Source organism: Epargyreus clarus, unplaced genomic scaffold (genome assembly GCF_041222505.1).
Source record: "Epargyreus clarus isolate Ecla_fem2 unplaced genomic scaffold, WU_Ecla_fem_2.2 ptg000004l, whole genome shotgun sequence".
Classification (NCBI taxonomy): Eukaryota; Metazoa; Arthropoda; class Insecta; order Lepidoptera; family Hesperiidae; genus Epargyreus; species Epargyreus clarus.
Window position 1 is genome coordinate 11,907,810 of NW_027332212.1, and position 23,289 is coordinate 11,931,098.

The 23,289-nt window shown below is 33.7% G+C and overlaps 6 protein-coding genes and 1 long non-coding RNA gene across 8 annotated transcripts in view; 4 read left to right on the forward strand and 3 right to left on the reverse strand.

Annotated features, from left to right (window-relative positions):
* Prp8 (pre-mRNA processing factor 8) overlaps window positions 1-1,066 on the reverse strand; it is a 32,417-nt gene extending 31,351 nt beyond the window's left edge. Inside the window, exons 1-2 of one of the 2 annotated variants that reach the window (XM_073093326.1) lie at window positions 914-1,066; window positions 635-833 (exon numbers count right to left, since the gene is read on the reverse strand). In XM_073093326.1, the coding sequence (XP_072949427.1) occupies window positions 635-821 (187 nt within the window). In that variant the 5' untranslated portion in view covers window positions 822-833; window positions 914-1,066. The remainder of the gene's footprint in view (window positions 1-634; window positions 834-913) is intronic. The other variant, XM_073093327.1, reaches the window with a different exon arrangement.
* Window positions 1,067-1,995: 929 nt separating this feature from the next.
* On the forward strand, window positions 1,996-2,418 carry Rpa3 (replication protein A3). The gene has a single exon (XM_073092685.1). The coding sequence runs from the start codon at window positions 1,996-1,998 to the stop codon at window positions 2,416-2,418; it is 423 nt and encodes a 140-aa protein (XP_072948786.1).
* Window positions 2,419-3,455: 1,037 nt separating this feature from the next.
* On the reverse strand, window positions 3,456-15,127 carry LOC140757150 (dynein regulatory complex subunit 2). Its single transcript, XM_073092686.1, has 10 exons — window positions 15,069-15,127; window positions 14,639-14,714; window positions 14,256-14,369; window positions 13,772-13,910; window positions 12,577-12,800; window positions 8,324-8,521; window positions 5,785-5,979; window positions 5,311-5,463; window positions 4,541-4,773; window positions 3,456-4,040 (listed from the first exon to the last, which is right to left on the reverse strand). The coding sequence occupies exons 1-10, from the start codon at window positions 15,125-15,127 to the stop codon at window positions 3,911-3,913; spliced, it is 1,521 nt and encodes a 506-aa protein (XP_072948787.1). The 3' UTR covers window positions 3,456-3,910.
* Window positions 6,250-7,306, forward strand: LOC140757567 (uncharacterized). Its single transcript, XR_012103993.1, has 2 exons — window positions 6,250-6,477; window positions 6,655-7,306. It is a non-coding gene; the product is annotated as an uncharacterized LOC140757567 (long non-coding RNA).
* Obp59a (Odorant-binding protein 59a) lies at window positions 9,901-12,439 on the forward strand. Its single transcript, XM_073093335.1, has 5 exons — window positions 9,901-10,117; window positions 10,285-10,740; window positions 11,007-11,237; window positions 11,594-11,720; window positions 12,050-12,439. Exons 1-5 carry the CDS (start codon window positions 10,061-10,063, stop codon window positions 12,151-12,153), a joined length of 975 nt encoding a protein of 324 aa, XP_072949436.1. The 5' UTR covers window positions 9,901-10,060; the 3' UTR covers window positions 12,154-12,439.
* A 686-nt stretch (window positions 15,128-15,813) lies between the features above and the next one.
* LOC140757569 (dynein regulatory complex protein 10) lies at window positions 15,814-21,833 on the forward strand. Its single transcript, XM_073093339.1, has 10 exons — window positions 15,814-16,028; window positions 16,449-16,693; window positions 17,292-17,399; window positions 17,869-17,898; window positions 18,558-18,720; window positions 19,313-19,448; window positions 19,724-19,873; window positions 20,239-20,368; window positions 20,839-21,009; window positions 21,588-21,833. The coding sequence occupies exons 1-10, from the start codon at window positions 15,902-15,904 to the stop codon at window positions 21,663-21,665; spliced, it is 1,338 nt and encodes a 445-aa protein (XP_072949440.1). The 5' UTR covers window positions 15,814-15,901; the 3' UTR covers window positions 21,666-21,833.
* The window catches only part of LOC140757568 (differentially expressed in FDCP 6), a 55,646-nt gene continuing 54,029 nt past the window's right edge, over window positions 21,673-23,289 (reverse strand). The window contains exon 10 of the mRNA XM_073093338.1: window positions 21,673-23,199. Coding sequence (XP_072949439.1) covers window positions 23,056-23,199 — 144 coding nt within the window. The 3' untranslated portion in view covers window positions 21,673-23,055. The remainder of the gene's footprint in view (window positions 23,200-23,289) is intronic.

Genomic DNA, 23,289 nt, shown 5'->3' on the forward strand with positions numbered 1-23,289 from the left:
TATTCCTACCTGTAGTCGGCCACATGTGCGCCGCTACCCCTGAGGATTAAGCTGAAACGCCACGGAAAAGTATGTCTCCCTTACCAAACCCACAAGCCTGATCAAATGAACAACACAAAACAGCGCATAACACTGCTGTCGTGAGGCAGAAACAGGTGTGGTGGTGGTTCCACCGGAGTCAAACCAGAAAGGGTTCTATCCTATTCACACCTTTTTATACAGCTATATGTATTAAAATCAGCTTGTTACTTAATTATTTATTACTACTCCCAAGCATTGACCCTTTTAAGTGGCACTGCCTGATGGTGCAATAATATGCAATAATACTGGTGCTCTTGATATCATGTTTTGTACAAATAATTATGAAATGTACCTACACACAGTAGCTTTAAACACCATCGTATTTAAATGACAGTTTTAGTAATTGTGATTCAAAATTAAGTAAATATTAGCCACGTTTAGGTATAATTTTAATTATTTAAATAGAATTGTTTGCAGTTAATTGTAAATTTTCTAAATATAATACCACAATCCATAACTACAAACTACTTTACTCCCAAAGCCTTATAAATAATTCAATGCGTTTCTTCCACATCTGTATTTATAAAATCCAATTAAATTACATATTAATTACCTTTTTCCCTAATCTTTTCTTCAGGGATATGATGTGGCTTGGGTGGCTGCGTCGGGGGCACCGGCGGGGCAGCGGCGGCGGCTGCAGCGTGCGCCTGCAGCGCGGCCTGCTGCGCCGCAGCCAACTGCTGCTGGGCCATCATCGTGGCCCAGGGGTTGGGCCCCAGCAGGTACGGCGGCAGCGACATGCTAACCGCCTTCTAAAAACACGTGAGCATTTTACACAACAAAACCAACGCCACCGGTAACCAACAAATTGTTTATAAGAAAAACAACTCACTTGATCTACGATGGGCTAAATTGTTGATCACATTAATGTCCACATAGAAAATAATTCCACTGTAACAACATTAACAAATTAAAAGCAAACGCGCAAATTCAACAAACTTGCGGCCATTTGCATTTATATTTTTTTAATAAAAACATGCAGAGCCACAAAATGTCACAGATTACACATTAGGTATAGCTATAGTCAATAGTCATATTATGACAGATATTTAAAAACCCCAACTACAAATATACAAAAGTTTAACTATAATGTTCCTTTTAAAAAATCGGTACGCAATAGGCCTGCAATATGCACATTTTTATTTTATTATCTTAAATCACTTATCACTTCGTTTGAACATAGTAAAAAAAAAATAGAGTATGAAATTTTTTTTGACGTGACAACGTCTTAAATTAGGTTGCGGCTGGGAGTCACTTATGAAAAAGTGTAACGCCCGGTAACGTTACGATGAGTCACCGAACGAGAGAGAGGCCCGCCGAATGCCTTGCGTCTCTCTCCCACTCAACTATGATCGGTCTGCCGCGCGCGCAGCACTAGAGACTAAACAAAATATATTTCTATAGTTAAAATTTGTGCAATTCTTATTTTCATTCAATTCCTTGTTCCTATTGTGCAATTTAATTATATTCATATCAATAAATATTCTACCGAGAAAAAGACGTTGTCACGTAAAATCTTCGCCCGTAAAACCGACTTTACAGGCAACCATTTTTTTTTCAAATTATTTAAAGTATAGATAAAATTTGCCATGTTAGAACGCAGCCATTTTTCGCGCTCATTGAATGACGTCACGGAGCGTGTTTTGAATTTGAACTAGTTTGTATTAGTAACTATCATAGGTTACTATACTCTTTGGTTAAAATACTGTATAGATCCTTATACTGTGGTAACTGGTAACACTAAATTGAAATTTGTTAATGAGATGTTCAGATGTCAAAACTCAAAAATGATAAAATCAATATAATAACGAACGAACGTCATTGCTCAAGTTTGAATTAAAAACTTGTTAGAATTTCTCATATAACATTTTTCTATTATTGTTTCAAATCGAATTAGAAGAACTTGAGGTAACTATGGGCGACCACGATGATTTTGAAGACAATCAGTACCCGGACAATGATGAATTTGTACCCTACGTTACCGGCGGTAACCTAGCTCAACGCAATGGCGCGAAAGTGACTATTTGGGGGAAGGTTACGAAGGTTTCTGCTAGCGAAGGATTCTATATTAAGAGCGTAGACGATCAAGAAGTCCTTATAAAGTTACGGAAACCGTTGAGCGAAGCACTTGAAGGTTGGTATGAAATACACGGAGTGTGTCAAGGGAAGAGTATAGTATGCGATGAGTACGTGCCGTTTTCTGAAGAGATGACAAAGAATATTGACCTTGAGGGTCACAAGAGTCTTGCGAAGATGTTGGTCGCGTTGGATGACCCCTGGAACCTCGGAGATACAAGCTCTGGTGGTATGGAAGGCGTTACTCCGATGCAAATATAATATCTCTTTTTAACACGCTTCTTTTAGCTTGGGTTGTATCTATGTATGTAATGGAATCTGTAAGGTCAATTTTCACCAATTTCAACAAGTCTGATTAATTTGTAACTTTGCACACACATCAAGGACCGATGACAATGCAATATTGTCATAATAGTTTCCCATTATCCAAGAAATTAAAAATAAATAATAGTTTAGAAAGACTAAAAAAACACTCTTTTTGCTTATCAAACTAAAAATTAGAAAATAATCTATAATGGCAAAGAGTTAAATATTACAGTAGTAGAAGACTGAACATTCAATCATTATGAATCACCTCAGAATAAAATTATAATAAAATTTAAGCTATTAAAATAATAATTGAATTCAGAGTAAAAAGCATGGGGTGTATTTTACTGCGGTTCATAACTATTCTCTCATAAATAATTGCCGATAGAATGATTTCCCACGCTCTTTACTCTGAATTCAATTATTATTTTAATAACTTAAAATATTAATTATAGTTTAATTAGCAATAAAAGCATGTTTTTTAGTTTTTTAAACTATTGTTTATTTAGTTCATTAAGTGCATATGTTAATCTGGTGAGTTTATTTGAAATATTTAGAATATGGGATTGCCACTTTAAATATGTGTCTATTGTCAGTCCTTATAATCTTACTTTATCTTCGCAGTCTGAGTATTTTGTATACTCAAAAAATTCAAATTTTAAATTCAAATCTCATTTATTCATAATTGATTCATATAGAATACTTTTTGAAAGTCAAAAAACTACCACTATAATTAATTGTCATTGGAACTTTTTCATTATGATTGATCATTCATTCTTCTACTACGGTAATATTAAACTCGTCATCAAAGATTATTTTCTAGTTTTTACTTCGATTAGCAATAAAAGCGTGTTTTTTTTCAGTTTTTTGAAACTGCTTTTTTGTAAGTTTGTTATAGTTATATATGTTAAGTAAAAATACAGTTAATTTGTACTAACATTGTTTTTATTTTTAAATTAATATCGATTAAACACATACATGTATTGTATCTTAGAAAAGAAACACAATAAGTATTGCTAACTTAAACCAAAACAAAGGGCAGGACAACACAATGGATAGAGTAGGTACAAATTAAAAAAAAATATTATATGGTACATCAATTATAAAATAACCCCATGAGGTTTGTTCTACAACAAAGGTAATTATAAAAATACTTATTATTCATAATTTTATACTAAAATAATCATTTATTTCAGACAATATAAAATAAAAGTTGAAAAAGCAAAAGTTTATAAACAGTCATGTTATTAGATGGAAAATACTTGTTAAATATAATTTAGAAAGTACATGTTCCCATTTGAAACTGACTAAATATGAGCTATCCACTAATATTAGTAATTTGTTAATTTAGTTTTTACAAATGGCTTGTTAAAATATTAGTAATATGTAGTGGACCTAAAGAAATTAACTAATAAAATAACATCGTAAATCTGCCAGCACTGTTAACTCAGCAGTAAATCCTAGAATATGCCTGAATACCTCCCAGTGCCTTGCTTTTCTTCGCTTCTACCTTAAGCCGTTTCTCGTGCATCACAGCATTGGAGAGAGCTCCTTCGATACATGTGACTGGACGATTCCTGGTTAAGAAAACAATGAAAAAATTTTGATACATAAACATTATTTCACCACCCCATTAAATTAGATCTGATGTAGGCCATATTAGCAAATTTGATATAAAATATATATATGTGGGCTTAGTGGCTTATAGGAAAATAGCCCATCTGGAATACCAATCTATAAATGCTACATTTGTTACCATTGTTGATATTTTGGTATTGTTCAGTGTTATAAAGTAATAGCAACTGCTGCCCATCCGCCTTCGATCAACCCCAAATAGGATTACATTATGTACTACTACTACTACAACTTGAATGTGGCGATAGATGATACTCGGTTATTAATCGCGAAGCCTAAGTTGGAACACCTCATTTAATTCTCTCTCCTGTATTGCACCTTGAAATTAGAATACCTACAACAGTTCTTAATGCTGATGTTATAAGCCGAAGTCTATATAGAGATGAGCCTTCAGAGTCGTATGGTGAAAGATACTATTAAGGATAAAATAGAAATGACATACATTTTCCCTCCACAATCTATCTTATTAACCTCAGATTGTATCCGGACGCTCAGTGGCCTGTCCTTTCCACCTTTGAGAGCCAGTTCCGTCAAGTACCTCTTGATGTATTGTTTTAGCTGTATATTCTCTTTAGCCAACTTAGCTTTTTCAACTTTCAAACACATAGTCTGCACTTTGATTCTGTTTACTTTTAACAGAAACTTATCCATTTTACTGTACTCTTTGCATTCTTCCTGAAAAAAATATATATTGTATTCGCTTTGTAGGCTATGTTTGTAGGTTTGAGTCTAGGTAACCTATTATTAGTATGTTACCTATCTACCTATGTTTAGCACGTTCAGTAGGTACCTATAGATAAGGCACTGTAATATCGAAATGAGTGAACCTATTGACAACTTGACACAAATTGGAACCACTGTATCATCATAATCATATTCACTGTATAATGAATATAATCTTGGATTCTATTCCTTTGTGTTTTTTTATATATAATATGGGAGTAGCAGACGAGCATGCAGTCCACCTGAAGTGGCTACTGCCGCCCATGGACATCTGTAATCGACCCCAGATAGGATTAGATATTCCTGCCCTAGGTCGGCCACAGATGCACCGCTCTCCCTGAGGACTAAGCTGGAACGCCTCGGAAAAGTAAGTATGTCTCCTTTACCACACCCTTCAAACCAGAACAGATTGTGTCTCCTACTTTTAACAATAATTTAAAGAACTACAATTATATTAATAAACAATAAGATTATTTGTTTAATACTCACAATCATTGCTCCGTCAAGGTTTTCGAAATCTGTATAAACCCCATTATCCTCTATATCTTCAAGGTACATATCATCATTTTCGTGTTCATATTTGCTACAAATCTGAGCCATTTGAGTGATCTTGCCTATTTTGTCTTCAACATCTTCCAGTCTCTGTAAAAATGTAGGTTTTTTTTAGGTCATTCCGATCTGAAATTATTATAATTGTCTTTTCAGTCGGTAGTGTCATGCGGCTTGTAAATCATCGAGCAAATCACCCAATGTTACGATACTAATGCTGCTATCTGAGAATAAGCTCCTATATGGTGTCCCAGTGCGGCTAATGAGAGTTAGGGGATAACATTGATCTATTGGGGGATAAGGTCTAATTGTACATATGTACCTACATCTCGAAAGAATTATTTTCAACACAGAAGTGAATGCAACATGACTCAATGATTATCATATCATTTAAAATAATAAATTAGATTTTACTTTAATAGCGTCCTGGCTAGCGTCTACCAGGATGGCAAGCATTTCGTCACCGTGTTCCTTCTCGCTTTTAGAGTCTTTCTTCATTTGCCAGTACTTCTTGGCCAGCTCTTCCTTGTGGCAGTTCATGCGTTTCAGCTTGAAGCTCATCGTGTTCGTTGTTTTTATCCATTCTTTTTGGAGATTTATCAACACTTCCTGTTGCAACAATGTATTTAATTTGTATAACTCAAACAAGTGTAAGTAGGTACTTAGCAAATAGAGATACGGCTACTGCAAGGGTACTTAAATTGGGTACTTGACAGTTATAACAATAAAATATGAAATATATCCAATATGATAGCTTATAAGTAAACATAAATTATGCAGTATTTAGTTTAATTTTTAATACGTTCTAAGTATTTTAATTTTTTAAAAGAAATTTTCGATATTTTATCTGTGGATTTTAAACCCCAAAACGACGACAGTGCTGCCTTAAATGTCAGGTGACGTCACTACATGCATAATAAACAAGACAAATAAAAATGATATCGTTTGCTGTTAGAGTTGGTTGAATTTATGTTGTGAACCGAAATGAATCCACAGTATATTAAAGCTGATAGCGTGAATCTGCTTAAAGAAGATATACAATGCAATAAATAAAAATGAATACAAAAACTTCCGTGAAATAACCTATGGAAATCACAAATAAACAACGTAAGTAAAATATTCTTTATATTTACATTTAATCATTTCGGACAGTTAAAACATTTCTTAACCGATTTCCGATAGAAGAAAGGTTGTCTTTAAGTGATTATCAAGCATTTTAAACTATACTTATATTCTTATGTGAACTGCTCTAAGGTTATTTATTGGTTATATTTATGTTTTCAGATCTTCGCGACACTCGTATAGTAACGACGCTATAGGGTATGTGCAGTTTAAGAGGCAGGCAAGTTTGTATTTCATGAAAAGTAAAAGTTGTCCTGAATACAAGGTACATCAAAAGTCATGCTCAGTGTCCATGACTGTATATGAAAAACAAAGTATTATTAAATGTGATGACTGTCATGCCTCCCAAGGATGCAGCAAACATGGTTTAATGTGGAGTCATAGAAAGTGAGGAAACAAAAGTTTCAAAGGTGGTCAGCACTCTGAAGTACATAAAGTAAAGGAAATGGGAAATAGTAGTTCTTTACTTAAGTAACAAGATGAAGGAAGGAAAAAGACCATACAGTTGCTGTTATTGCACTACAGATTTCTCAAAATGACAATGATAAAAATTATATATCTAGTTGTTACAGAAAATAATTTTAAAAATGAAGAAAGTACACACTCAAGCAGCACAAAAATTCAGCTTAGCAAGAGCTTCAATATACAAGAAAATAACAGCTTCAAAATGCTTTGAGGTTATCTGTAGTAAATATTGTAAATGTAACATATAATGATAAATATATACAAAAGTTCTATGGTGTGTACTCAATAATAGACCCATATAAACCTAACAAACAAAGCAGTCGGTTAATAAAAGATTAAAATTAGCAAATCATGTATTTTTAATTATACAGTCCTGTAAGTTAATCCGTGCACAAGTAATAATAACTCAGTCATTGAAATAGTTTGTTTCTTATTAATTACAGAATGAGGCCTTAAAATAGAGGCTTTCTCGTAGACGTCTTTTAATTCATTTATTCTATTCTTAACTAATACTATTCTAACTCTATTCTTATTGTAGACATCTTTATAATATATGAAATATATGAATACTTTAACATGCTGTTTTGTTCTGATTACATCCGGGTTTGATGATTTAGAGTATAGGAATCACTCCTTATTCTTTTTCTCATTAATACTTCTATTATATGTTTGAATCCTCTGTCTGCAAGTTCTTTTAACGTTTATGAGATTTCGGTTTAGGAACGTGTATAAGCAAATTTGTTAGGATATTTAGCGATCGTACTTGTACACATTGTCACTGCACACGTCTTATAACTTGTCATTTATTTCAATTTTAGTTATTAAAGCTAAATAACTCCCTATTTTCTTCCGAGCGTTGTTTGTTTACAGTATAATGACGTTTCGCCACAAAATGACACTTGACCGCCAGATTTAACGCGACGTTCCGTTCACCGTAAAGAAACTTTGTTTTTTATTAATAAATAGCCCTTTTTTCGAAAAAGTGATCAATGAAAGGCATATATAATACGTATACTAATTCATTACAACACTTTCCCAAAAAGTGTCAAGTAGCCAATTCTAAAATAATAGAAATGTGTTAGATGTAAGGCGCCAGAGATTAATCAAAGAGTCTTTCTTCCATAAAAATCGCATAGGGACGCGCTATCTATTCTAAGCGGACGTCCATAGGCGCCGTAACCACCTCAAAGTTAGTGACTGCAATGCAAGACTAATCAAATTAAAGGTTCCTTTCACAAAACAGAGAAGTGTTGTTGGCTCAGTTGTTATAAAACCAAAATTTGCCTTTCAATGACCAACTAAACATGAATTAATTACCCCCTTATCCCGCAGCTATAACTTATACTAAAAATAAATTTCTAGTCACCGTAGCTTGTTGTATCTGAAGCTCATTCCTCGCTATATCTCGTTGATAGAAGTCATCTTTCTCCCTCAACGTTTGGTAATGACCCATGATGGGGTTGTGTCGTTCCAGGTAAGTATCGTACACCTCGCGTAGCTTGCTCCAGTACGTCTCGATTTCCAGCTGCTTTGGACGGCAGAGGATACGCATGTCTTCTTCATGCTGTTGATATTGGAAAGTTATTAACGAATTTTGTTCTGTTCTCGTAAACTCAGGTGTTTTAAAGTTTTTATTCAGCAGATCTAAATATTTTTAGTAGGTATAGTACACTTTATTAAGAAAAGTAGAAAAGTATGCAGTACACCTGACGTAGAAACAGCGAAACTGGATGTAACCCCCCAGTCAGAATAAGAAACCTATGTTAGATCGGTCAGACTTCGGTAGGTGTAGGAAAATGACTATACGATAGCAAGGAGATCCCTTGCAACCAAAACAAATAAGCGCCTAAAACTCTTGTTATTAAGAAGACATAAGTGTCGCAGTGGTGTCTTTGGAGTGGAAGCACTAAGGGTTCAACTCCCTTTAAAATACCTAGTTACGTCAATTTCTGTAAACTTTCGGGACTATACAAGAAATTCTGGGGTCAAACTCCTGTTAAGATCGGCTTGTCAGTTTCAAAGTTTTTTAAAGCGGTTAATTTGGAAAACAAACAATTTACAAAGTTCTATCCCGTTATTGAAAGATGCAAAAATACAGTGAATAAATGCAACATAGCGTAATTCTATTTTGATGATGTCTAGACCTTGTTAGTAGGCAATTAACTTAATATCTCAGTATAAATAACTTTAGGCATTTTGCAATTGAGTGTTTTGTGGATGGTGTATCAAGCTGGATATTTTCCAATTGGTCACAGACTAGCTTCCTGCAATTAGGGTGCCAACATGCTTCCGTCTCCATTTGACACGTGATGGACAGACAAGCATGTCAGATACCACCATTGTGTGGGTCAATTCGCATGATGAATGTGATTCGTTACACCATGATGCGTTTACGTTTATCATAGGTTTTGATAATGTTTTCGATTTTTTATTATTTCTGTATGATTTTTTCGTAAAATGCCCTGAGCATAAGCAAATATGCCGTGGGACATACGTTCTAAATAGACAGCGCGATTAGGATATACCTAGGCTTATTTATTCCAATTTTATCGTTAAAATTCTAATATTTGAATTAATTTTTAAATGATAAAAACTACCCGACGGCCCAAAATTATGTCTATGTCACTTCCAGAATTTAGATGGACCCAACGACACTTCTAGGTTAATCCATCAATCTTTTTTGGCTAGAGGGCACACCAAAGAATGATACATTCCTAACTACGTTCTATTATCATTACCCTCCGCAGACGGGTAAAAAATCTACTTATAACTTTTATTATGTGGCAAGTCAGTCCTCTTATTCAAGAATGTCATGATTATTTAAGTTTAAGTCATGGTCTCCATAATTACTAGTTGCGGTGTTTGCGACAGAATAATTGCAGATTTTGATACAAAAATTGAATAATTATATCACTTCACTTTAATCACTTCACTTTAATTCAGATGATATTTAAAGCAAGTAGGGTATATATTTGATTCGTTAGACATAGATCCCTTTTCAATCTTTTGTACCATACGGGGCATTGTTATATGCACCAAATTACATTATATATGGCGTATTGTGATCATTCTCCGCAGTGTTCTTGTGGAAGCCAGAGAGAAAATGCGTAAAGCAGTATATTTTCTCTTGCTATTATGCTCCATATTTTTGAATTGCAATGTAAGTACACTTTATTATTTGTACAAATTTCTATTTTATAACACCAGTGTTTAAATCGTATTGCTGTTTTCTAATTTGAAGATCATGGTAAGGCAAAAACATAAACTTTATCAGATAAGCAGTTGTTTTAATTCTCTGTATAATTATTAACTCACAAATTTTAATAGGCTCTCAACTGCAGATCGGAAGGTGGTCCGAAAGAAAATGAACTTAAAAAGATTTACAATATTTGTATGAAACGACAAGGCAATGACAAAAACAGTAATAGTCGAGGAGACGCAGATCAAGACTGGCGTGGAACAGGAAGATATAACCAATGGTCTCCAGATAATATGGCTCGGAATAGAGATAGTAATGGAGATTATAGAATGGGGGAGAGAGATGATGGAAATGAAGGAAACAGGATGGAAAATAGAGATAGGACGGGGAGTCAAAACAAAATGAGAAGTCAGGACAGAGAGGATAACAGGAGAGACAATTGGATGGGGCATAATGAAAGGCATGGAGATGAAGAGTACACAAGAAATGGTAGAGATGAAAGATATAATAATAATGACAATAGATTTCAAAGAAACAATGGCGTGAGCAGTAGAAACGATTTCTTCCAAAATGATGAATACAGCGTAAGTTGTCATTGTTATTTTTATTATCGATTAGCAAAGTGCTTATTATTTTTAAGAACAGCAAACGATTAGTTTTTATTGTTTTGTAATAGTGTATTTACGGACAAATTACTTTGATTGGGTTGTTAATGTCTATGTAGATTTTCTTTACTTTTACGCTGAAAGTGAACATCAAATCTAGTAAAATAGGTACGCCCCTATCTAATCAGGCAGAGTTAATTATTTCTCCTGATGTAATAACTAAACTTATTTCATTTTTAATGAAGGGATACAACAGCAACCAATACTCAACGCAGCCATCAAGGAGGTACAAACGTGAAAGGCGAGTAGAAATGAACTCTGGGAAGCGCAGTCAGTACAATCCTAACCCACAAAGATTCTCAGGATATGAAGAAAAGTACAGCAAGGAAGATAAAAATTCAAGTGAAAATAATTCTAACGAGGATGATGATAGCAAATCATGTGCTGTACACTGTTTATTGGACAATTTACAAATGGTAACCATACCTTGCCTTTTTTGAACTACAAACATTCGGCTTTCTTTCTGGAGCGCACTGATTTGCAATGTGCGGAAATCTACATTCCTTAGAATTGTTCACTATTTTTTCTAAGATTGGTGAACAATGCGAACTTTAGTGCTAGGTCCTGCTCTGGTAGACGGCCTTAAAAATCTTTATATCGAGATTCTGAGATGCTCGTATATTATAATGATACAGATACAATCATGCATCATATGCATCGACTAATTGTTGGTCTATTTGTGTTGATCCCTTAAAAGTTAATTATTAAATTATTTTTTGCCACGAAAATAATAAAAATAAGATAAAATGCTATTGTTTTGGTTAAATTTCAGACAGATGAAAACGGAATGCCAGATCGGTATTTGGTGACCCACGTAATCACCAAAGATGTTAAAGACGATGATTTGAAGGACTTCTTGCAGGAATCAATTGAGGAGTGTTTTCAGATATTGAATAATGGTAAGTTCTGCGTACATACATTAGTTATGTATCTAATAGAGATACGCTCGACACTAGGGTTCACCAAACCGTCGATCGATAAGACCGGCGATATGTCCAGTCGATCGTAAAATCGCAAGGCAAAAATGTTTTATTTTTGATCAATAATCATCATTGCTAGACAAACATTTTCAGAAAAATATTTGGGCCAGACAGATAGATAGGTACATAAAGAACGTAGACCTTTTCCCAGGAAAAGCTCTCCTTATGTGTCGCGGTTCTACTACTAATAATTAATTTTACTTTGTTTTATATTTTCGTGTTTTCTATATTATTATGTGTTCTTGCAGAAAACTCTGAAGATAAATGTGAGTTTTCGAAGAGCTTGCTGATGTGTATGTCAGAAAAAGGAAGAGCTAACTGTGACGATTGGAAAGACGATTTTCAGTTTTAAGATAGATGTACTTAATCTTATACTCACAAATATACTTAATCATTTGACCAAAGTTGTACAATGCAGTTATGGTACAATTTTTGTTTTGGATAGATTTTATTTTATTACCTTTAAGTTAAAAATAATTAGTTCCGTAACTCTAAAACATTTAGGCAATGTAAACAATTTATGTATTTATATTATTGTTGTGTTGCACAAATCATTAATGTAGTCTTAGTTTTAAGGTACTGATTAAGTTAAATATGATGGTATATACTAATCTAAATAAAAACAGTTTTTCAATTAAGATCGTGGTTATTTCCTTTTTCCTATTTCTAGATAGTATTACTGATAATTTAAGAAAATCAAAAATGGCTATATCTTATCAAACCTTCTACCAATAAAAATCAGTATGTTAAACAGCGTTATAAAAAAATTACTTACTTCCAATCTAGCATCATTCTTGGCAGTCGCTCGTTCTATTTCTTTCTGTTTCTTGAAGCTCTGGAAATCTCTGTCCTGGATATAGGTGATGAGAGTTAGCTTGAATTCAGCCCTGTCTTGGCTCTCAGCGATGTCCATTTCATCTCTGTCCCAATTTTCAAGGAGATTGTTCTTTTGGTGGTCATATTCTGACTGCAGCTTATCAAGACGTTGGCTACCGATTCCTGGGTTAAAGAAAAAAAAACCGTCATGTAGATATATTATACTCGTATACCGTATCGTCATGTAGGTACATATAGATGTACCTGTATTATATACTAAAACCTTCCTTGTATATTTTGTTTTACAATTACCAAAACCTCATCCAAATTGGATGAGTTTTTGAGAAAACTTCCTCTTTCTACCTCCTATTTCTACCTAACAACAGCAGTGTTAGGCGCTACTGTGTTCCGGTTTGAAGGGTGTGGTAAGGGAGACAGACTTTTCCGAGGCGTTCCAGCTTAGTCCTCAGGGGTAGCGGCGCATCTGAGGCCGACCTCATGTAGGAATATCTAATCCTATCTGGGGTTGATTACAGATGTCCATGGGCGGCAGTAGCCACTTACCGTCAGGTGGACTGCATGCTCGTCTGATACTCTTATATTATATAAAAAAAAATTAAGTCGATTTAAAACTATTGCGTTATTTCGACAATTAACTTTAAGTATTATTTAAAAATGTAAAAATGCATTAATATTTTAAAGTTAGATCAAACTGTCCGCCATCTTTTTTTATTCAATATAAATAAATACTTTAAATGTGTATGTGTAAAGTGTATTATCTTTCCTCCCACACAAGACAGACGCGCATAAATACATTAAGATATACAATATACCATTATATTTCAACACATGTTTCCCCTTAAAATGGATTCTCATCAATATAAGTTCCATCTACGACTGAAGATCAATCGTTCTGTTAATACATCTAGAAATCTATTATATGTTACTAAATTACTACGTAGTAATTTTATCTTTTAAAAACACTTTATCGCGCATAATTGCATCAATAATAAAAATAATAGGTAGGTCAAGACAGGTGCAAAAAGAGCTCTCCATCAAAGCCGGTGTTGCAAATGTCCATAGGCGACGGGGACTGCTTTCCACCAGGTACGACGACTGCCTTGTCGTTATGTATAAATATAAAATAAAGGTACTTAGAAAGTAGCTCAAAGTCTCTGTATGTGTCTGGAAGGCCCTGCGATGTTGCTCGTCCGAATCATCTATGGCTCTTACCAATGAGCCTATCAAACGGTCTTTTCGCTCAGTCAGGAAGTTGAAGCTCACAATCATGCCCTGTGGATAAACAGGGAGACAAAGAAGTGCAAGATTCTCATAAATAATTTTGATAGACGTACAATATTTTCATAATACATCTTTAAACAGATTTTAATGAATTATTAAATACATGTTAGGTACATGCAATTAAATACGTGCCTTTGTGGTTAGAAAAAATAATTTTTAAAAAGTTAATTTAGTTTACCTACTTATGTATTTTTTAAAGTCACGCATGAACAAACTTTTTCCATATATATTCACATTTATTTTATAAATGCGTAAGTCTATGATATGTATGTCATGTGTAGCAATTCGCTCATAAATTATGTAAATGACGTCATAATACCTATATAATAATTTTACCTGTATGTCTGACGCCATTTGTTTGCATTTAATCTTACGTAGGATATATCGCCACTGTTGGTTAATCTTAGCTGTGTTCATTTTGCTGTAAGATTCCTCTTTGTCCAGCTTTTTCTAAAAAAAATATTATAATGAGATAAGAGCTTAAAAAAATAACGCTTTAACGGATTTTCATCCAAAAATCCCGAAGTCTGCATGTCACACTAAATACCCTCATTACAGTTGCAACCTTTAACCTTTTTGTGGATAATAGCAATGTCTAAAGCATTATAGAACATTAAAGTCAAAGTAGAATATTAAACAATGTGCTGTAATAGGCACAACATATTCCAAAACTATCATACTTAATTAATAAATTAAGACACAGAAATCTTGACTGATACCTTAATAAACCTGGCGACTAGATCCCTCTTCCTACGGCGTGCTTCCTCCTCGAGATCTGCGCGATGCTGGAGATACCTGTTAGTGATTGAATTCTTAGTATAATACTTATTTACCTCTAGGATTCCCTGTGTCGTGGGTGCCATGGGCATAGACAAATACACAAACACCCAGACCCAGAACCGAAATCTAAATTAATCATTCAGATATCTGACTGGCCGGGGATCGAACCCGGAAAACTCTGCGCGTGAGACAGGTATGGCGACCGCTCTGCCACACGGGTCAATTTCAACAAGTTATAATAAAATAATATGTCTTTTCAAAATCAGCATGACATTTTTAAGCTCACACCACTATGCTAACAATACAATTTTTATGACCTTACAAAAACTAAAAACTTTGATGTAAATTGTAATTTAAATTGTTCATTACCTAGCACGTTCCTCATCAGACATCCGAGCCAATTTGTTCACTTTGCTCTTCTTGGGCATTTTTAGGCCTTATTAATGTCTGCGTCCAGTAAAAATCTCTTTCTGCAGTCAATCTGAAATCTCCAAACTGCACCAATTCTGTTAAGCTTTTTATAAAACCAAGTATAAAATAGCAATAAATGACTATTTATGCCAGATATTTGATTATAGCAAGAGAAAGTACAGCTCTTCGCGTCAATTAAGGTATGAGAGTTGATTTTATTGAACCAACTAATTAACGTAGCGCAGCAACACGCTTTGTCCCTTATTGGTGTGTAATGTAACACTTTATCGTGTTATTTTCTATCTCTTTCTTTCATGAAAACATAGGGAACAAATATTCTGTATAATGTGGGTAGATGTAATATCGATCAAACTGGCAGTTAGAGAATACTTATATAGGCCTGTCTTTTTCAACGCCTACGTTTTATATTATATATGTAAATGTAATATGTATATATTCCCTCCTTTATTATGTAATAGAACTAGCAAAAGATCATGATTCAAAAATGATAATAAAAAAATAAAACATTTTTTTGCATACCTTTTGTATTATGTTTAGTGGATATTAAACCTACGTACTAAACAAACACAAAGGTATCCAGGCACATTTAATCTCTACACTTAATTACCTCGTTGCTATAGTAACCAGTACGCATTATTATTGACACTTTCATTTGAAATATCTCAAGAACACAACACAACAATTTTCAACACAAAGAGTATATAATTAATTCTTAAATAGGCATATTGTGAGACAGTTAAACTTCGTGAAGTTAATAAGGTTCGTCTATAATGGATGCTCAATCCGTGGGCACCCTTCAATCGCCATCCACCTTCTCGGAGAGTTCTAAAACAGGCAGTAGCAGATCTGCTACGGAGGGTGATAAAGAAAGAGACGAAGATCTTACGAAAGACAATGGTAAACCATCCATTTATTTATCCATATTCGGTCCCATAATATTGAGGCATGTTACAAAAAAAAGCACGACCTTTTGTCGTCGCGTTAGTTACTCATTTTGATGAATATTTCTTCCAGAAGTTGTTCGTGACCAGTGTGTCCAGAAGTGAATTCGTGTACACACTTGTCTTTAAAACAATTTCATATAGTATTGATTACATACAAAATAACTTTTATATTTTGTATTTAAGCAACTAATGCCGGTACAGGGATCAAGGCAAGAATACCTTAATACCTATATGTTTGGTTTTAGGTTCACGGTTTTACATTAGCTGTAGTCTCTATAGTAATAACAATAGTTTTATATGTATTCCGGAGGAGAGGATTAATGCATTTTTAATGGAGAAACACAACATTAAATTAAACTATTTTTTATTTTAGCTGCATCTCCAATCGATCTAGAATGCCACATTCAGGCTGAACGAATCACCAAAATACTCGACGAAGCTATATACAAAACTAAACTAGCTCTCTGTTTACCAAACCTGGTGCAGGAGTATAGAACCCTCAGCTCCATCTTGTCAGGGCAGCATATGGAGGATCTGATCTTTATATTCGAGCAGTATGACAATCCATTGTTTTCTACGAGCTTACTTAATATGGCGGCTATGGAAGATATTAAGGCGGTAAGTATTAACTGATGATTGTAGTAGATAGACATTGTTGCAGGGCATTATATTATACGGGTAGTACCTACTTATTGAGGGAATTATATATTGTAGATATTCTTATTTATAAGTTCGTGTTTAATGCTCTTTTCATGAGATATAAGCATATCTTTGTTTTTTATAATATGAGAGTAGCAGACGACCATGCAGTCCACCTGATGGTAAGTGGATACTGCCTCCCATGGACATCTGTGATCTACCACAGATAAGACTAAATTTATACCTGAGGTCGGCCATAGATGCGCCGCTACCTCTGAGGACTAACCACAACCTTTAAACCAGAACCCAGCAGCTCTTATCATTGCTCTTATTAAGCAGAAATTGGTGTGACGGTGATCCCGTCGGAGTCGAACCATAGCATTGTACTATTTCTTCTTGGATCTAAGTGAGGACGAATCACTTTGTCCCGCTCTGTAAAGGAAACTTGGGATTAATCACTAACATAAATATTCCTAAAAAATAATAATATGTCTGTCGTTATTATGATCACATCTGTCTTAAATATATCTGATGTTGATATAGAACTTAAGTGTAAAAATATTTCTCATATTTTCAGGGCGATATGTCTTTGAAGAATCGATTAAACCCAGAGTTGGGACACTTGATGTACATCATGAACAGCTACCCAGGACTGAAGCCTGTGGTTGAGGATATGGTGCAGGAGGTATTTTGATTTCAAACCTAGCAAGGGCTTCTAGACGTATAAAAACATTTGGACCATTTTTTCAACTTTTTTCAAAATTCCCAATATTTTTAAGTCACCTATAACAGTCTCCTTAAAATTAATGGATAATTTCGCAAAAATCTATACAAGCGCTTATTTTGCTGAACGTAGATTTATTTTGGAATACAGTGCCCTCGTGCTCTCTATAGGATTTTAGACACATAGAGGTATCAATGTAGTAACTACTTACTACAGCATGACACAATTTATCATTAATATAACTTATACTGTTTCGACAGCAGTGTACACTTACTAGTACACTGTGGGTAAGGTTGACCCCCAATGGCTTTAGAGAATTGTACATATGTACAAAAAAGAAAAACAAAAATATTAAGTCAAAAACACTACCATAAAAATAACAATAATAACTAATATTTTGTTGCTGACAATTTATTTCTCTTGTTTTCAGATGAAGCTAGAGTACCACCAGTTGGGTGACGTAAGTCCTTTTATAATTATGTCGTGAAATGACGTCAGTAGATAACGATTAGGTATGTGGGTAATGGTAAATCAGGATAAGGAAATAACTTCGATTCAGGGTATGGTTAGCAAATTAGGTAAAAATGTGAAAATATTGTATATATTTTTTTTATGAATTACTGAAAATTTATATTTAATTTATACGTCGTTAAAGTTCTATTAATTTAGGTTGCATATCAACATTTTTTAAAATAAACCAATATTTACAAAGCTTTATAATTACAATAATTTGTTTTTAATTTAAAATGGCGATAAATAAATCTGAAGAATACATATTAATTAGACCTCGAAACTTAGGTATATTAAATTGCTATTTTGCCAACCATAACCAGTTATTGTTAGCAGCGTTTAGAATAACTGTAACTAATACAATATATTATATACTGACTTCGTAATATAAAAGGAAGTTTAACATCCATATTTATCACAACTATTATTCGGTTTTCCAAACAATAGGTGTCTAGTTTTTAAGTTTATTTTAAATTATATAAATATTTTTATTAACATTCTGAAGACTCTATATAGAGTCATAAGAAGGTAGGTATCTACTCACACACTTTTCCATTACATTCCGTATTAGTCAATCCATACATATCTCTTTCTTTTCTATAATTTTAGAAAAAGCACGCAAACCCAAGCCTTAACTACTTGCTAACATTTGAGCACTTCCGTGAGCTGATGGTGAAACAAATGGCGACCACTGCAGCAGAAGAATTGGCCGCTAAAATCAATACTAGAAAATTGCAGGCGTCTAATGAGAAGCTTATAAGCAAAATTAAAGGTAATTTTAGTATCATAATAAATATGATAATCACAAAATAGGACTTCATGTTTGAAGAATAGAAAATCTATTAAGGTTAACAGAAATTCTATAGCAGCAGTGTAGAACTATATTGGGTTGAAGAATAAATTGACAAAACACATTCTTTCCATTTTTTTTCATCAAATGGAGCCACGCATCAACTACAGGTTGTCTATATGCCTTATTGTTAGTTCAACAATATAAAATTTTAAAGATCGTAGAACCTTCAGTGCCCAGAATACCTATACTCCTAACGGAGCTTCAGTGGTTCGACTCCGGAGGTGCCACCGCCGTACGTATGTCTGCCTAATAACACTAGTGTGAAGTGTTGCTCTTGTTATGGTTTGAAGAGTGTGGTCAGGAAGACATACCTTTTCAACGGATTCCAACCTAGTCCTCAGGGATAGCGGCGTCTTATCTGTGGTTGAATACATATGTCTATATTTTGTGTATTTGCTGGTGGATCAGGTGGACTGCATGCTCTTCTGCTACTCTTACATTATAAAAAAAATACTTAAGCATAATGGTTTTAGAACGGTCACTGTATTATTTAAACGTTTGGTAATTACAGAGTATACGGACACTTTGAAGGATGAGAACGAGAAATTCGAAGATACAATGAAGAAAAAGGCGGACACCATCGCAAGTCTTGAGAAGGAGTTGGAGCTTCTGAACCACGAAGCATCAGTCAAACTGCAGAAAAAAATGTAACTATGTCTTATTTAGTATTGGTCGGAATATGATTACCTACATCATTCAATTTCATTTGAATATATTCTAACTACTGTGTTTATGTTCATTAAATATCCTGAAAGTTCTATGGTTTGTATAGTATAAGGTTTTTACCATTCTGAGTTGTTGATACTTATGGTTACATACATTCTAAAAACCTATTCTAACAATTACCGTATTAAAATCTGTCTCTTAAGTAAATAAATAATATTTCATGAGTTTCATGATCTAACTTCATCTTTTATTTCAGTCTGGACTCTGACAGACAGATGGTACTGGCAACTCGAACTCACCTGGTAAAGAACGAAATGCTTAAGGAGGAAGAAGTGGAAAGTCGAGAAGGCTACGAAAATATACTACGATTGCACTTGATAGATGAAAAGAACCAAAGAGCGCGCAGGTATTATTGGCAACCTATTTTTGTCCTTGTGCTGGACCAGCGTGAGAGCTATTTAGCCCATGGTCCAACGCGATCAACTAAGATTTAGTAGGCTTCACAAAACTTTGAGAACGTTTTCATAGTAACTCAAGTATGTAGCAAGTGATAACGAATTTGCTGGTTAAAATTGGTGATAAACTGGTGAAAGTTATCTGCATACCCTTAAATACTCAGTGCCTAAGGGAGCTTTTTAAAAATCGACTTTAGATTTTGGACTATGTTTTGTTGGAAGATTTTATCATCGGTGCCTCCACTTTCTGTTCTCCTGAAATTATGTTTAGGTATGCGAAAAGGTTGTTTTTTTATTAAAATTCGTAAATTTACAGGTTCAAAGTAGAAACTCAGTTATTGTCGTGGCTGCAGAAGTACGATGCGGAGATGGGCGATAAGCAGCTGGAGCTAGATGATTTTACGGAGAAATACGAGGACGAACTCAAGAAGTGTGAGGACTTAGAGGTTAGTTTCATTTCAGCATGTTTTTGTTGTGGCAAACTTTCTGCAATTAAAATCTCATTTTTTCATTTAAATGTGTAGTCAGTGCGGCATTAAATGTCTGTCATGTGTCAATGAAACATCTGTATTTAATTCACTGAAAATGAAATTTTGTGATCGAAATTGTTGAAAAATGATCAAGTAAATTAAATTAAATAAAAGATAAATTATCGATGTTAAAATTGATATAATCTCAAAATTGTGTTGAAACCACATTGCAATAATTTTCACAAAGATCATACTTCAATCTATTCTTATAATAAACTTCACGTTTAGCAATCTGTAGGCGAATGCTTCCGTTTCCTATAACTTTTATCCTTATAATATCATTATCATGAATATAGTTAGAGGTATGTAATTATTTGTAATTATTCTTAAATTTAGTAAATTCGTTAATTCTTACATATAATAATTTCTACTATATTTCCGCGCAGGAGAAGTTAGCAGAACAAGACAAAGAATATATCCCGCTAATGGCAGAAAGAGAAGAAGAATATCACCAAGAAATGACAGAGAAGATGAACAAATTCCTCTTAGAACACGCTGCTAGAGTCATCCAGAATGCGTGGAGGGAGGTGCTCGCGAATCGAGCAGAGAAGAAACGGGTAAGCGCTAGTAAAAAGAAGAATTAAATTAGTAAAGTGTACAAGAGTGTAGAATTAGAAATGTGTAAAGAAAATAAGAGAAGAGTATTTAAAATTGTTGATTAGTGTGTAAAGAAGAAATATAAGTTTTAGAGTTGTTAAAATTAATTGGTATTGTTAGAGTTGTTTTGTTTATTCAAATCCTGTATTTATAAAGTAGATAAGAAAATATTACATTGTTTATTTGAAATAAATGAGAGAGTACACAAATATTTTATTTTATGTCATCCATTGAAGTTGAAAATGTTTTTAGGTTTTAAATGTTATTATTATTATAATATAAATTAATTGACAAGTCATGTTTAACACATTTTATCTGTATTTTTTTCTTGCAAGCAGCAAAAAGGGAAAGGTAAGAAGGGCAAGAAAAAAGCCTAAACATTTTTAATGAAGGAAAAGTCTATTATGTCTTTACATTTACAGTCTGTTTCAATCCCTATCATCTTTTTTCTTTTCCTATATATAACCTTCCTCACCATTACCTTCCTTACCCTTACCTTCCTAACCCAAACCTATGAGTCGGCCATCTTGTTTTACAGCTGAAAAAACTGCAAAAGAAAATGCAAGCAGCTGCAGCCGCAGCCGCAGCAGCGGAGAAGAAAGGGGGCAAAAAATAAATATTTATTGTGTTTTCATGCGTTTTATTTTACTTTTTTACAATTGGATCAAAATTCAAGGCAATACAATGTCTACTTATTTGTTTTTTATTCAAACGGATTAATTCAAAATGTTTTTTGAAAGCTCTGCTATAGTTATTAACTCTATAATAAAGACATTTCGCCTCATATTGTTTTTTATTTTTCAATTACTATTTTAATAAGTCTGCTCATGAAGGAATATAAAGAAGGTAGGTATTGCATAACAAAATAATGAGTTATTATTTATCTATATAACAATCTATCATTATCTATGTACCAATTATATAACGATCACATGTGTAAAACAGTATCAAGTAACTATAAGCTTAATTCACAATAAAATGTGTATATATGTATGTAGGTATGTATGTATAGGTACTTATTTTACCATCTTTATGTAAATAATACTAAGTATAAGCTAATTTTTACGAAAATAGTAATGAAACATTATTTTATTCGTGAAAATAAGTGTATGATTCATTAATTAATTTTCATAATATAAATTTGTAAAACATTAAAATGTGAATATATGATTTTGATTTACGTTTGATTCGTACAAACAATTTTACGAATTTGTGATCGGCCAGCGCGGTGGACTATGGCCTAAATCCCTCTCCACTCTAAAAGGAGATTCTTTATTACATACTTGAAGAAAATCATTTTTACTTTTTATTTGAATACACATCTATAAAACATCTACAATTCACACGCACTTTAAAAAAAACACTAAATTTCTATTAAAATACAATTCTACATCTTATTATGTAGGTAAGTATTCACAATTTAATTAAAAGTAGTCCTACATTGGAGTTCCAAGGCATCAATTTTTGTAACAACATGCAATATTTTTATTCGCACTAAACAATTCAGATTTAATTACGACCTCGTTTGGTCACATGACTACAAGCAATCAAATGAGCAGCAGATGCCCATTGATATATTAGTTAAGTAATTTATGTTTTATTGTGACTCTAGCAATTTGTTGGCTCATTTGTAAGCTATTTTAAGGATCCAACAGACATGCTCTTTAAACATTGACGGTTTTGCTGGTTTTCGGAACGCGTTTTAGTGTCGGTCGGCGCTTTTATACGCTCGATGCATCAGCTGAACGCAAAAATCGCGATTCATTGCAGTCGATAAAATGCCTTTTAGATATGCCAACCGTACTCAGTAAATCGTCAAAACGTGATGCAGCACCGGTGAATTCGCTAAAGCAAAAATAGCCGTTCCTAAAAGTATCATGTCAAAGGCCCTTATTCAGAAGTAGCTGCCTTATTATAAATTTCGTCGGTAAATATATCCAAGATCGACGAGTAGCACGGCGATAATTCAGCTATGCATTATCAGGTCATAAATGAATAATGATTTTTCATAGTTTCTCCTCATCATCCAAGACTTTTAAGTGCCTAATTGCTTTGATATCGATGAGCGTGTCAGATGAGCTCTTGGTGGTTGGGACGAAGGAGATCGCGCGTCTTGCCCTTTCGCCGTTACGAAGTACTGGGTTTAGGTCCTGAAATAATATATTTTTTATATGAGAAATAGGTAGATGAATAAGTATTAAACTGACACATATAGCACCTCAACTTCATCTTCATTAATT